We start from the raw sequence: 15,029 nt of genomic DNA, 5'->3' as shown, positions 1-15,029 counted from the left end.
CCCAGGGCCAGCGCACACCCTCCCCAGGGCCAGCCGCACACCCTCCCCAGGGCCAGCCGCACACCCTCCCCAGGGCCAGCCGCACACCCTCCCCAGGGCCAGCGCACACCCTCCCCAGGGCCAGCCGCACACCCTCCCCAGGGCCAGCGCACACCCTCCCCAGGGCCAGCGCACACCCTCCCCAGGGCCAGCGCACACCCTCCCCAGGGCCAGCGCACACCCTCCCCAGGGCCAGCCGCACACCCTCCCCAGGGCCAGCCGCACACCCTGCCCAGGGCCAGCGCACAGCCTCCCCAGGGCCAGCGCACAGCCTCCCCAGGGCCAGCGCACAGCCTCCCCAGGGCCAGCGCACAGCCTCCCCAGGGCCAGCGCACACCCTCCCCAGGGCCAGCCGCACACCCTCCCCAGGGCCAGCCGCACACCCTCCCCAGGGCCAGCGCACACCCTCCCCAGGGCCAGCCGCACAGCCTCCCCAGGGCCAGCCGCACAGCCTCCCCAGGGCCAGCGCACACCCTCCCCAGGGCCAGCCGCACAGCCTCCCCAGGGCCAGCGCACACCCTCCCCAGGGCCAGCCGCACAGCCTCCCCAGGGCCAGCCGCACAGCCTCCCCAGGGCCAGCGCACACCCTCCCCAGGGCCAGCCGCACACCCTCCCCAGGGCCAGCCGCACACCCTCCCCAGGGCCAGCCGCACACCCTCCCCAGGGCCAGCGCACACCCTCCCCAGGGCCAGCGCACACCCTCCCCAGGGCCAGCCGCACAGCCTCCCCAGGGCCAGCCGCACACCCTCCCCAGGGCCAGCGCACAGCCTCCCCAGGGCCAGCGCACACCCTCCCCAGGGCCAGCGCACACCCTCCCCAGGGCCAGCGCACACCCTCCCCAGGGCCAGCGCACAGCCTCCCCAGGGCCAGCGCACAGCCTCCCCAGGGCCAGCGCACACCCTCCCCAGGGCCAGCCGCACAGCCTCCCCAGGGCCAGCGCACAGCCTCCCCAGGGCCAGCGCACAGCCTCCCCAGGGCCAGCGCACACCCTCCCCAGGGCCAGCCGCACAGCCTCCCCAGGGCCAGCCGCACAGCCTCCCCAGGGCCAGCCGCACAGCCTCCCCAGGGCCAGCGCACACCCTCCCCAGGGCCAGCCGCACAGCCTCCCCAGGGCCAGCGCACACCCTCCCCAGGGCCAGCCGCACACCCTCCCCAGGGCCAGCCGCACACCCTCCCCAGGGCCAGCCGCACACCCTCCCCAGGGCCAGCGCACACCCTCCCCAGGGCCAGCCGCACAGCCTCCCCAGGGCCAGCCGCACACCCTCCCCAGGGCCAGCGCACAGCCTCCCCAGGGCCAGCGCACACCCTCCCCAGGGCCAGCGCACACCCTCCCCAGGGCCAGCGCACAGCCTCCCCAGGGCCAGTGCACAGCCTCCCCAGGGCCAGCGCACACCCTCCCCAGGGCCAGCTGGCACGTTCTAAGGGCCTGCAGAAGTTCTTCTTCCGCTTCCGGCCTCCCAGGTCAAGACCCGAGGCCCTGTGGCCACCAACAGCCCTAAGGGCCCTGGGACGCGGCTTCCGGCCTGAAGGGGGCTGTGTACTGCGGAAACATCCGGGTGGGACCACGCTGCCACCCACTCAGGTTCCAGGACCGCGCATAACCCGGCAGGAAACGGGAGCCCTAGCCTTGGGCCAACTTCCGGCAGCCGCCATTGTGCCTGCTGGCCACTCCTGCGGCCCCGAGACCGGGAGGCCTCGGCCTTGAGGCGGTCGGCTTGACCCAGGTGGGTGGACTCGGCCGGGGGCAGCCAGTGGGGCGGGACTCCTCACGTGTGGACAGGCCGAGGGCGGCGGCCCGGCCCTGGGTGCAGGCGCCATGTCCTCGACGTGTCTCTTTTACAGTTGTCGCCGCCCACGGAGTCGCCGGCCCGCGGGCGCCCAGGAGCCCTGCGTCCGCACCCACCTTCTCGACCTCGGCCACCCTGCAGGTAAGAGGGCCCGCGGCGCCCGGCTCCTGGTGGTTTTCCCCTCCCGCCGGCGGAGCTCGAGGCCGAGGCCACCCTGCGGCCACCCTGCGGCCCCTGATGGGCACCGGCCTGGCTCCCAGGACGCCGAGGCGGGAGGTGGGACCCTCTGCCCGGCCTCACCCCGGCCTCACCCCGGCCTCGGGTTCTGTAAACCCGGGAGGTGGCTCTGGGAGGGGAGGCCCCGCGTGCAGGACCCGCATCCCGCTCTCCGGGCCCTCGGAAGGCCATTGAGACCTGGGGATTGAGTCCCTGGGTGTCCTTTGGACAGACGTAGAGGTGGGCTTTTTGAGGTAGTGCCTCTGTCCATGGCATCGATCGAGAAGCAGGGAAACTTGTAGAGAAGCAGAGATGAAGGGTCTTGTCGGGGACCCCACCCAGGACCTGGGAGGTGCCAGGCCTGCACTCCACCTGAGCCACCAGCTGGTCTCCGTCATCTGGCAGTGATGGAATGGAGGTGGGGCGGGCGGGCTGCTGCAGTGGGCAGGAAGGGATTAGCATCTCGTGTTTGCTGAGAGCTGCTTCCTTAACAGTTCCTTAGGATGGGCTCCAGCCCTTGGGGACGTGAACATTTCAATTTCCCAAGTGCTGCTCTGGTTTCCTGGATTCCATTCTCAATAATGGCCTCCATTTTATTTAGCTTACTCAATATTGGACCCCCGATTTACCTAACTACACTAACTACCTATCTGTAAATCTGGCTTCTTTATGAGCTACTTATTTACGCTGTTTTTGGTTACTTGCCAAACATCCTAAATTAAAATAGACAATAAAAGTCTGTCCTCCTTCCAAATCGTGTGTTTGATAGCAATTTCCCCTTTATCTGCCAACTACCAGTTCCCATTAATTTGGAAGGGTGCAGTAGGAGGACTCATTATTTAACTACTGAGCCATATCCCAGGGCTTCGATAAATTGCTGAGGCTAGTCTCAAACTTGGGATCGTCCTACCTCAGGCTTTAAGAGTTACTGGGATTATAGGCATGTACCACCACACCCGGCCACTATTAAATTTTAATATTCACATACCGTTTAACCCAGCACCTTTTCTACACACCCTTGGCTCAATAATTTATAGAACTAGGAGATAACCAAAAAGCTTTTACCAGAATAATGCTATCAATAGAATAAAGGAGGGATGGCATCAACCTATGCTTTTCTGTTTAGAATAGGTCAAATGAATTACTGTGTGTCAACACAGTAAAATATAGCGCAACCTATATACAAAATGGACTAGCTCTGACGGAAAGAGCTTCAGGACATACCATGTCTTAGTTGATAAGTAGGATGGAAGGATAAGCACATTTGTGTAGTTTGTATGTACATATGTACAGTCCTCCTTCCCCTCCCTTCCTCCCTCTTTCTTATTCAGCTTTCTCTCATCCACCTCCCTCACCATCCCCACTCTGTGGTATATGTATGTAGATGTTTAGGGAAAAGTTGATAAACTCTTGTTAGGAAGGTTGGAGTGGAAGTGTGGGTAAGTTTACTTACAAAGAGGCATTTTAATTTTTACTATATAAAATATGCTTCTGTGTTGTTAGAGCTTCATAAGGTTGCATACAGATAACTGGGAACCTTTTTTTAAAAAAAAAAATCATGCAATGGCAAACACCTGTAATCCAGCAACTCTGGAGGCTGAAGCAAGAGGGTCACAAGTTTGAGGCCAACCTTGGCAATTTAGAACCCGAACTAAAAATAAAAAAATAAAAATTCAGCCGAAGCACAGTGGTAGAGCACCCCTGGATTCAATCCAAAGTGTGTGTGTGTGTGTGTGTGTGTGTGTGTGTGTGTCCCTTTATTTATTTATTTGCAGTTCTATTTAACCACAAACTCTGGGTTACTTCTCCATGTCAGAAGTGAAACTGAGCAGGCACTGTCACACATGCCCGTAATCCCAGGGCCTTAGAAAGGTGAGACAGGAGTACCCAAAGTTCAATGCCAGCCACCAAAGTTTAGCGAAACTGACAAACTTAGTGAGACCCTGTCTCAAACATAAAAAGGGCTGGGTGTGTGGCTCCAAGGTTAAGTGCCCCAGGATTCAATCCCCAGTACCAAAAAAAAAAAAAAAAAAAAGTGAAACTTAAATCCCTTCCTCTTCAATTGTGGGATGTTCCATAACAATTTGTCCTCTCCTTTCTTGGATCTAGAATCAGTTATTTCTCTAAGTAGCTGTTTTCTTACAGTAGGAAATAATATTTAAATGAAACACTGGGACAGTTTATGTTATTAGATTGGTCATTGTTCCCTGCCTTTTTCAGTGGGGAAAGGTAGGAAATAAGTATTTCCTTGTTTCAAAAGATAAAATAGATCCTGAGTTCCCAGGAGTTGGAGAAAGACTTCTTTGGACAGAGGTGCCTTTGTGATGTAGATGAATGTGCAGTTCCCCATTCTCCTTTCTTCAATTACCTTTTTAAAGTTTAGTTGCAAGTACATACCATTAAACAATTTTTTCATAATCTTATTTAAATTGGAACAAGAGACAATTATCCTTTCTTTTTCTAATATAGTTACCTGTGTCTGAATCATTCAAATTAAATTGAGCCCTTGCAAGACCAATGTTACTGTGTTTTCTTGGTCTAGTTAAATATTTTAAAAATAATTTTTATTCAGAAAAGCAAAAAAATTATAATTCTAGCACTCAGACAATTATCATTAAAATATTTAGCAAAAATTCTACACATATAGGAAAAATAATACTGTTTGAGAAAGGATTTAAAATGAAAGACTGAGGTCGTGAAATTCTTTCACTGAGGAGAAACTTGAGGCAGGAGAGTTGGCAGGTCATTCTGACCTCTCAGGGCCAACTCCCTCTCATGGAGATAAGTCCTCCTAGTAAAAGCTTTTCTTTACAGAGATTCTTTCCTAGAATTAATAACCTGAGCAATGACCATTTATCAAGCTGTGCTATTCTTGTTGACCAGTATCATTATAAGAACCAAGTTGCTGTAATTCCCTTTTTATTTTTTATCTGTAAAATCAGATCCTTTGTATGCCATTTGGCTTGAATAATAGGGTCTTTGTTTTCAATTTTGTTGTGCCTCAAACTGCCTTGTGTTTGGGGGTGCAGTAAGAGGGAGAGGCCTCCCTTCCACTTCCCTGTTAGTTCTTTTGTGAGTCCTTTGGCTGAATCTAGGAGCCCCATTAATGTAAGAGCTGCTTAGCAAGAAAATAATGAGTTTTTAAGAATTAATGTGGGGATATTCATAACAGAATGAAGTCTGAAGAAATGACCAAAGCATGATGTTTATTTTAGACAAATAACAGTATATTTGTAAAGGAATCATCGTAGGATAAATGGATGTCTGGACTAGAGTCGTAAATTCTAGGGATGTTACTGAGAAGTACATGTGGGAGAATAGACGCGTGTGGAAGGTAAGGGTTAAAGAATTTATTCAGGTTGCAGCCCTAATAAACAGTCTGCTGTTTCCCAGCCTTGGTATGTGAAGGACATCCCTCCCAAGAGAACTCTTGTGACTTGCTGCATGTAGGAAAAGAGAGGCTGAATATCCCTTTCCTCAGTGATTTTAGCTTGAAATAATTAATATACCAATTTGCCATATTTTGTTTTTTTGAGTTTTTGTGGTGCCCGCTACTAGGGAAATGCTCAACCACTGAGCTACACCACAGCATTTTTTTTTTTTTTTTTTTTTTTTTTGAGGATTGAACCCAAGGCCTTGTGCAAGTTAGGCAGGCACTCTACCAGCTGAGCTATGTCCCCAGCCCTGATAATGTGACTTTTAAAAAATTCCTTTCTCCTTTCCTTTTCTATGGAATAAAAAAAAACCCAACTATGATTTATCTTCTCAGTGATTACAAAGGGATCACAACTAGACTCTGTTTTTCAGTGCTAACAGTTGAACCCAGGGCTTTGTACATACCAGGCAAGCACTCTCCTGCTGAGGTACATCTCCAGGTACCCTAGCTTCAATAATATGCAGAAACTATGCTCTTACACATTTCCTTCCTTCCCCACTTCCCCCTATTGAATCCAGAACCTGGAGCATGCTACAAAAGTACTCTACCACTGAAGTATATGCCCAGACTTAAAATTTTTATTTCAAGACAGGGTCTTAGCTGGGCACAGTGTTGCACGCCTATAATCCCAGTGGCTCTGGAGGCTGAGGCAGGAGGATCACAAGTTCAAAGCCAGCCTCAGCAACAGTGAGACACTAAGCAACTTGGTGACACCTGTCTCTAAATAAAATACAAAAAATAAGACTAGGGATGTTGCTCATTGGTGGAGTGCCCCTGATTTCAATCCCTGGTACCAAAGAAAAAAACAAGACAAGGTCTTGCTGGGTTGCCCAGGCTTGCCTCAAACTTTCAGCCTCTTGAGTAGCACACAATACCCTACTTCTGCATTAAATTGCTGAGGCTGGCCTCCAGCTTCCAATTCTCCTGCCTCAGCCTCCCAAATTGCTGGAATTATAAGCATATGCCACCATGCGTGGCTCTTTCACCACTTTTAATATGTCATCCTGTTAGGTAGGAGTTCGGATGTGAAGAGGGTGTCAGTAGGGTACAAGAAAAATGCGACTTGGAAGACAGGACAGGGAGTTGAGTCATCACATCCCTGTTTATAATGTTCCGGTACCATAGCCACTGAGGATTTATTGCCCATGATAACTCCCACCACAGGCTTGGAATCTAAACTCACCAGTGGGAGCAAATGCGGGGAGCTCTCTATTAGGTCCACACACGGAAGAACGCCTCACAGCTCAACATAGGAGGCAAGAACTTCCAGGCATTGTTTTAGCCACTCTGCTGTACCTGACTGAATGCCACTTTTATCTTCACCTTCAACAAACTGTTCTTTACCTGTTTCTTCTGCTTGACTTGCTCAGTTCTTTACTGGGGACACCAAGGACCTGGACTGCAACTGGAGACCCCAGCCGTACAAATCCCATTGCTCTCTTTTTTTTCTTTTTCACCTGGGATTGAACCCAGGGGTGCTTAACCACTGAGCTACATCTCCAGCCCTTTTAATTTTTTATTTTGAGACAAGGCCTCCCTGAAGCAGGCCTTGAATAAGAGATCTTCCTGCCTCAGCCTCCCGAGCCACTGGGATCACAGACATGCCCCACCGTGCCTGGCACAATTCCATGCTTTCTGACCTCCTTGGTTTCAGCTGGGAAACTGGCTGTTCACCTCTGGGAGGATCCCTGTACATGATGGGGTGCTTCTCTCTCGCTGCTCTAAAGATTTTCTTTATGTCTTTGGTTTTGACACTTTGACTATATTATGTCAGCATATGGCTCATTTGTTTATCTTTGTATGATTTCTTAGAGATTCTTGGATGCATAGATTTATATCTTTGAGCAAACTTTGGACGTTTTCAGCATTTATTTTTTCAAGTATTCTTTCTTTCCCTTTTTTCTGTTTCTTTCCTGAGACTCCCACTGTTTCTTCTGTCTGTTCCTCTGACTTTACAATCTCAGTTGACCTACACTGAAGTTCACTTGTTCTTTCTTCTGACTGCTCAAGTCAGCTGTTGAAATGTCTAGTGAGCTGAGTACAGTAGCACTCCCTATAATCCCAGTGACTTGGTAGGCTGAGGCAGGAGGATCATGAGTTCAAAGCCAGCCTCAGCAACTCAGTGAGGCATTTAGCAACTCAGCCAGACCCCGTCTCAAAATAAAATAAAAAGGACTTGGGATGTGGCTCAGTGGTTAGGCCCCCCTGTAAAAACAAAAAAGAATTTTTGACTTTATTATTGTTAGTTTTATCAGATTTAATCAAATGTGCCAATTGTTTTTTTTGTTTTTTTTTTTAGAGAGAGTGAGAGAGGAGAGAGAGAATTTTTAATATTTATTTTTTAGTTCTCGGCGGACACAACATCATTGTTGGTATGCGGTGCTGAGGATCGAACCCGGGCCACACGCATGCCAGGCGAGCGCGCTACCGCCTGAGCCACATTCCCAGACCCCCAAATGTGCCAATTGTTCTGGAGTCTTTAAGATCATGCTCCAGGGATGATTTTGGTTTTATCACTGTTGGAATTCATGTTGTTCCATGAATCTATGCCATCGTCATCTCCTCATTCTGGGACACTTTTTGTACATGGTTTTTACACTTTATATTTTCTCTGTATGCTTAATTTTCCACCTTTCCTATCACTCTTTCAGTCCGTGAGTCTTGTCTTCTGTGTCCCATTTTGCAGGAGACCCATCTGTGGCCACCTATTCTGTTCTTATGTCCAACACAATCACGGCCTGGTGGTTCTTGTGACAGGAGCCTGCTGTGTTGCCCGGGCTGGCCCCCACTCCTGGTCCCTGTGGTCCTCTTGCCTCAGCCTCAGCTGCTCCCCCGCTGGCAGCTGGTTTATTGTTTGACACATCCTAAGTCTGAGGAATAGCCTCTATTATTTATCTATCCTATTTGCCATTTCTCCTCATAATTAGTCATTTTAAAAGTCCTTTCCTTATCTTTAACCCTAATTTATTTCATTTGTTGCTGTGATTCACTTAAGTGTATTCTTTGGATCACCTTTTTTTCCTTTTTCTTATGTTCCTTAATGCTTAGAGATTTTTGGCTCTCTCCTTCCGACATCGTGGTATGCACAGTGAACTCCATTCCTCACCATGTCTTCTCACAAGACTTTCAGGATCAAGCGATTCCTCGCCAAAAAACAAAAGCAAAATCGTCCCATTCCCCAGTGGGTTCAGATGAAAACTGGTAACAAAATCAGGTACAACTCCAAGAGGAGACACTGGAGACGAACCAAGCTGGGCCTTTAAAGAATTGCATGTAAGATAGCTTACATGTTTATGCTTCATCAGGGCCATTGTCACCTTGCCATATCAAGCTGAAAATGTTACTTATGTCTGAATAATGGGGCATGTTTAGTGGGAATATGATTTTTTTTGCTTTGTTTCCGGTCTCTGCACTAATAATAATTAATAAATTTTGAAAAACCATTTTGTTTGAAAATAAAAGGATTGTTCTGGATGTATTCCAGATTTTAACAAGTGTTTGCTATTGTCACTGGTGTGTTTTGTGGTGGTGGGAATCAATCACAGGGCATTCTGCATTCACATACATTTCCATTCCATAATAAATGTGTTAAGAAGAAACCTATGTGTGTCACTGTCAGAATATTCCAGTCTTTACTTTTGCCAGAACATTTCCATATGACTGTTAAACTCCATTGATTTTCTTTTCCCAGTAATGGTCCTCTGATCCTTCATTTATGTTCCCAGTTAACAAATGATTTTTTTAAAAATGGCTCTCAGCAAACCCACATAAATACAGTTATCTCATACTGTCTAAAGGCACCAAAACCATTCACTGGAGAAAAGAGAGCCTATTCAATAAATGATGCTGAGAAAGTTGGAAATCCACATGTAACAAAATGAAATTAAACCTTTACCTCTTGGGCTGGGGTTGTGGCTCAGTGGTAGAGTGCTCGCCTAGCATGCACAAGGAACTGGGTTTGATCCTTGGAACCACATAAATATGTAAAAATAAAGATATTGTGTCCACCTAAAACTTAAAAATAAATATTTGGAAAAAAATTAAAAAAAAAAAACCTTTACCTCTCGACTGCATGAAACTCGACTCAAAGTGGACCAAAGACTTAAGCACTCACTAGACGAGAGACACCCTGCATCTAATAGAAGAAAAAGTAGGCCCAAATCTTCTCCATGTTAGCTTAGGATCTACTTTCTTAACTCGCCTCCTAAAGCATAAGAAGTAAAATCAAGAAATCAATAAATGGAGGGCTGGGGATGTGGCTTACGGTAACGCACTTGCCTGGCATGTGTGAAGCACTGGATTCGATTCTTAGCACCACATACAAATAAAATAAAGGTCTTTCAACAACTGAAAAAAAAATTTAAAAAATCAATAAATGGGATGGATTCAAACTAAAAAGCTTCGTCTCCAGCAAAGGAAATAGTAATGTGAAGACAGAGCCTACAGAATGCACATCAGATAGAACACTAATCTCCAGGATATTTAAAGAACTCTAAAAACTTAACACTAAAAAAAAAACCCAAACAATCCAATCAATAAATGGGCTAAGGAACTAAGCAGATACTTAAATATACAATCAATCAACAAATATATGAAAAATTGTTCAATGTCTTTAGCAATTGTTATGCTCCAGTTCAGGACCCCCAAAGACCACCAGAGACTCAAGATCCATGTAAACAGCAAAGAGGTGTTTATTGCGAGCTAGCTCGGTCCTCCGTGCACACACAGCAACTGGTGACTCTTGAGAGGCGCTGAGCCCAGGCTTTGCAGCAGTTTTATACAGTCTATGGAGAAGGCAGGGACTTCACATAGATCATAGCATCTCTTAGCAAATCGTCACACACCGTGGGAAAATCAAATAACTCTAAAAAATGATTAGCACATTCACTGGTGGGAACAAGTTGGCTAAGGGTGATTGGTCAGTAAAAAAGGGGTATTCATTTGAACTGATTGGTTTAAGCCAGGAGGGATATACGTGCTGAACTACATGGTTTCCCAACATGTTATCAACCACCATAAACTACTGGGAGGGTCATCTGGCATCCCAGGTATTTCCCTGTCTCATGCTGATTGGTGGCTGCTAGGGGTTGCTATGGATCCCCACCTAGCCTGACTGAGTCAGGGACACCTGGCACAGCAGCTCTCTCCTGTTATTTGTAGATAAACAACTTAGCAGCGTGGGAATGTGCCTAGGAGTGCTCTGTGGGTTTTTCCAAGGACAAAGGTGATGTCCCTTCCTTGGACAGGCTTTGCTTTGAGGTAGAGGCTGGTTTTTCATTCCCCCCTTTGTCTGGAAACTTGGGAACCAATCATGGTTTTCTCAGTTGGAGGCCTATTTGGGCAGGCTCTACATCTTCGTAAACAGTAATCCTCAGGGGACAGTCTTCAACTTCCCAGACTCACTCAAAATTGGCCTCTTAGATCCATCCAACCTGACTCGATTTACCTATCTACACCGCCTATCCATTTTTGGCTTTATTCCCCCTAATTTTAGGAACTATTTATTGCTGTAAGGAGACGGCTCGTTCTGGCTGCTTCAGAGCTGAAAAGGGGTGTCGAACATGAGGGGGCTTGAAGACATGGGGAGCAATGTGGGGGACGTGAGTTCCCTTTTAGAAGTCAGTTCCATTTGAGGTCTGGTTGGGGAAAAACAGGTTGTCATCTGGGGATGGGTGCTTCCATGAGAGAAACAAAAACCATGAGTACTTAATAAGTGTTGCAGCAGCTGGAACATGTCACTGTATAAAGTTCCCTCACCAGGCTTTAACATCTCTAGTTATTAGAACTGTAAACCTAACATTTAGGGTTACAGATGTCCTTCCCCTTAAGATACAGTTTAATAATTTAATGTCATCTGATCTTGCAAAATCCTTTAACTAGTATGACCTCTGTGTTTAATAGAGAAACCTTTAATTCTGTTACTTAGGGCTGGATAACCATACTAGCAAACACCAAGCCTACCTGTGTAGGTTAGAAATAGCTGTCGGCCTTAAACTAAAAACTACTCTGGCAGTCCCTTTTGATAGTTATCAGGCATTCCTGCCTAAGAATCTCTTTTGTAGCCTCCAGTTTACTTATTCTTGGAAGTTACATTTAACTATTATTATTATTTAAAATGCCCAGGAACAGCTGTGTTTTGGCTTTAACTGTCTTTGCTAAGTGTTTAAGATGAAGCAGTCAAACTGACTTTTGTTTCTATCTATTGTTAACAGTCAGCTGAGTTTCCCTGGGAGTCCTGGGGGAACTTCACAGCAGCTTCTCAGTTCTGCTAGTGCCATTTGCACTAGGATGGGTCCAGGCCTTGCTTGACCACGTGGCTTCTCTTGGAAGCATCAGGGATGTCTCCCTTCTCTGGTGACCCTCCTCTTCATAGCAAATGCACTGATTGGCTTTCTGTCCTCCACTGGTCTCATTAATCTCCCTGTTGGGGAGGTTATGTGGCCCAGAGTTGCAAAGCTCTTTGGAGAAGTCCCCTATTCCCTGGATTCAGACTGACTCAGAGGGCAAGAGCCAAATATTGGTTTTCTTGGCCCTTTTAATTTAACTTTAATTTTAAAACTTAATCTTAAATATCTAGCAAATAAATTTCAACAGCCTTATATTAAGAGTACTGGCTTTAATGTCTATCTCTCTATCCTGTAGGTGATGACTCATTATCTTAAATTAATACCAGGTTGTGTGTTCTTAAAGCAGTACCTCTCCAAAACATTAACAGGCAATCTTTAGACCATTTATAAGAAAACTACAAAAATTAAATTAACAAGAGTAAAAACATATTTAGTTCATGTAATAGCTACTTTGAATTTTGGTAGAGTTATACAATATAATCCCCTGTTTGAGATCCTAGTAATCATGACAAAAACCAACTTTTGGACACTACTTTAAATGTACTAAAATCTAGCCTACTTCTGTCATAGTCACTTTCACATGTAGTAAGATGGGACACAAAGCTTTATCTCAGGTAAGGCGGGGCTCTTCATAAATCTTAAGTACTGTAGTTCTGAAACTGATCTTTGCTTTTTAAACATCATTTTACAAAGCCTACATAAATTGTTGCTCAAGTTCACATGAATATTAGCTAACACAATAAAATATCACATCTAAAATATGAATTAAAGAAAGGCTTAAAGTTTTTAACCTTTTGTAGAAAAGTACCAAAGTACTTTTGTGTTTTGTAAGAAAACCTTCACACAGATTAGGCTCTGATTAACTTAAAAATATATTTAAATTGGGCTGGGGATGTGGCTCAAGCGGTAGCGCGCTCGCCTGGCATGCGTGTGGCCCGGGTTCGATCCTCAGCACCACATACAAACAAAGATGTTGTGTCCGCCGAGAACTAACTAACTAAATAAATATTTAATAAAAAATACATTTAAATTGTATCTCAGTGTAAAAAGTAACATAGAACTTTACATAACTTATTGATAACAAGTCCAGTTATAGAATACAAATGATATAAATAAATCTCAACATGTTTTTCTTTTAAGCTTAAAATTACCATACAACTTTAGAACACCAGCTTGATATAATGCTCTTTTAAAGCTTCTACCTTACAGACTTGTATACCTGGAAGATATGAACACATTAATAGCACCACAATTACATTGATGGTTTTATATTAACCAAGTTTAGCTTTTAAAGAAATAACATATTACAATATTGAAAAATAACTGTTGTTGTTTAACCATAGTTGTATAATTTTTAATTTCTTTAAGATTACTTGCTCAAAAAACTTAAATATATAACCAACTTACACAGACCTGCTTTATCACTTATTTAAACCCTCTTAATTACTTAATCACATAGACTCTCTTATCCAGAAACACATTTTCCCTCTCTTAAATCCATACCTAGAACCTTCTAATTTCTCTTTTCCATCTGTTAACCTCCTTTTCTGTTCACATTTTGAAACAATACTTGTAAATTTCTGAATTTAGGCAGATTATTTCATAGACATCAACATTTTATTAGTTTTTTTAATCACCTAGGAAAAACTTATAAGCTTAATTTTAAAGACATCTTTACTTTCATCTGTTTACCCAATTTAAATTGAACCATTTGAATCACGTGAATCAAAGATATTTGGATCCATTTGTTTTAATTTCATGAGCCTCCTCATATATCCTATCCGCCAGTTGGCATATCACTGCATGATATGTGGACACACACATACAGACAGACAACACGTAACACAGGTGTGCACACATACACAATAGTGAAGGCCTTGTAGCTTTTCTCAGGTGAAATCTCCATTGCAATGTTTAAAAAACTCCACAGTTGATCAAAAATAGAACTGATCAGAAAACTTAGGTCTGTAGGGTCAAAAATCATGAGCTCAAAAAAATACAGAATTAATAAAAAGAAAAAGTCCTAGAAAAAATGACTGGACAGTTATTAGTAAATACCACACAGTTTACTTTTTGGTTTAATCTAGTTTGAGTTCAGGTAAAAGACACCTTTACTTTTTTTTCCTCCCCCTTGGGCCTCAGCTCAGTCTCCTACTGAGCTCGCAGGCTTCTTCTATTGCATTTCAACGTAAGTCCTGGCAGAGGTCTGGAAGGAGCAAGAAAACCTGGAATTCCGAGGAGAAGCCTCATGCCTAAGGCATTTTAACCATAAGTCACAATTTTCAGGTTTGGATGTTGAAAATTATGATACAAGTTTAAGATACAATTCTCAAAATTTCATACCTTTACATCTTCCTGCACTAGAAAAACTTGCTCACACAAAACTGAAAATAGGATCTTACTTGATAATATAAAAGCTACCATCAGAAGAAATTCCTTAAGGATCATTAAGCCACATCCTTTGTTCTGAAGTTCCTAAAGTGGTATTAAGTTACATTAAATCACCTGAAAAAAAATTTTAAAAGAGAACTACACACTACCATGTATATCCAATATTAAGCTTTGAAAATTTCCAAGAATGTTGCTATTCAATGCATTTCAATAAGCCATACCAATGTCCCAATCCAACACTTTCCTTTCCTAAATCCTACACACTGAGGGGAACAGATACCATATCATAATTTACTATCCTTGCCCAAATTAATGCACTGGTACACCTAGTGAAATCTTCCCAGGCTACCCAGTTCAAAAATTGATGAAAAAATAAAGCTAAATGATTGGGAGTTACTTGCCAACTTGGAAGTAGAGTTCTTTAATTTTCCATCTTAAGTATTTAAGTTCTCTAGCATGAACTATCTGAAATCATAAACTAAACAATTACCTAAACCTAACTTTTAACTGCAAGATTATGCAGTGCTTCAAAAACCCATTCAGATACCAGATTGTTACAATAAAAATCATCTTTTAGATACACATTCAGCCAAGATCATCCCCAAGAAACAATCTATAGTAACCTTTAAAACAGACCAGATAAGAGAAAAATCTCCCCAGGTTTCCAACTCCATTTAATTATGACTCCTACATCAGTGGCACCATAGATCTCCCCACTAGTGGACCAGATGATCTCACCTAGGGGCAACCAGGAGTGTAAAATCAAGGGTCTCCGTGTGGCGACTTTACTGCATTCAGTGTCCCCTTCTTTTT

The 15,029-nt window shown here is 44.9% G+C and overlaps 1 protein-coding gene across 1 annotated transcript; it reads left to right on the top strand.

Annotated features, from left to right (window-relative positions):
* Positions 1-1,675: 1,675 nt before the first annotated feature.
* Positions 1,676-8,792, top strand: LOC113175705 (large ribosomal subunit protein eL39-like). Its single transcript, XM_077802885.1, has 3 exons — positions 1,676-1,763; positions 1,882-1,967; positions 8,527-8,792. The coding sequence occupies exon 3, from the start codon at positions 8,586-8,588 to the stop codon at positions 8,739-8,741; it is 156 nt and encodes a 51-aa protein (XP_077659011.1). The 5' UTR covers positions 1,676-1,763; positions 1,882-1,967; positions 8,527-8,585; the 3' UTR covers positions 8,742-8,792.
* The last annotated feature ends 6,237 nt before the right edge of the window (positions 8,793-15,029 follow it).

The sequence above is a fragment of the Urocitellus parryii genome, chromosome 9 (assembly GCF_045843805.1).
Source record: "Urocitellus parryii isolate mUroPar1 chromosome 9, mUroPar1.hap1, whole genome shotgun sequence".
Lineage (NCBI taxonomy): Eukaryota > Metazoa > Chordata > Mammalia > Rodentia > Sciuridae > Urocitellus > Urocitellus parryii.
Note: the sequence above shows the minus strand (reverse complement) of the source record. Positions and strands in the feature narration are given on the sequence as shown.

What these genes read in the sequence shown, in the direction of transcription:
- LOC113175705 (XM_077802885.1), top strand. Translation starts at nt 8,586, where the DNA reads ATGTCTTCTCACAAGACTTTCAGGATCAAGCGATTCCTCGCCAAAAAA.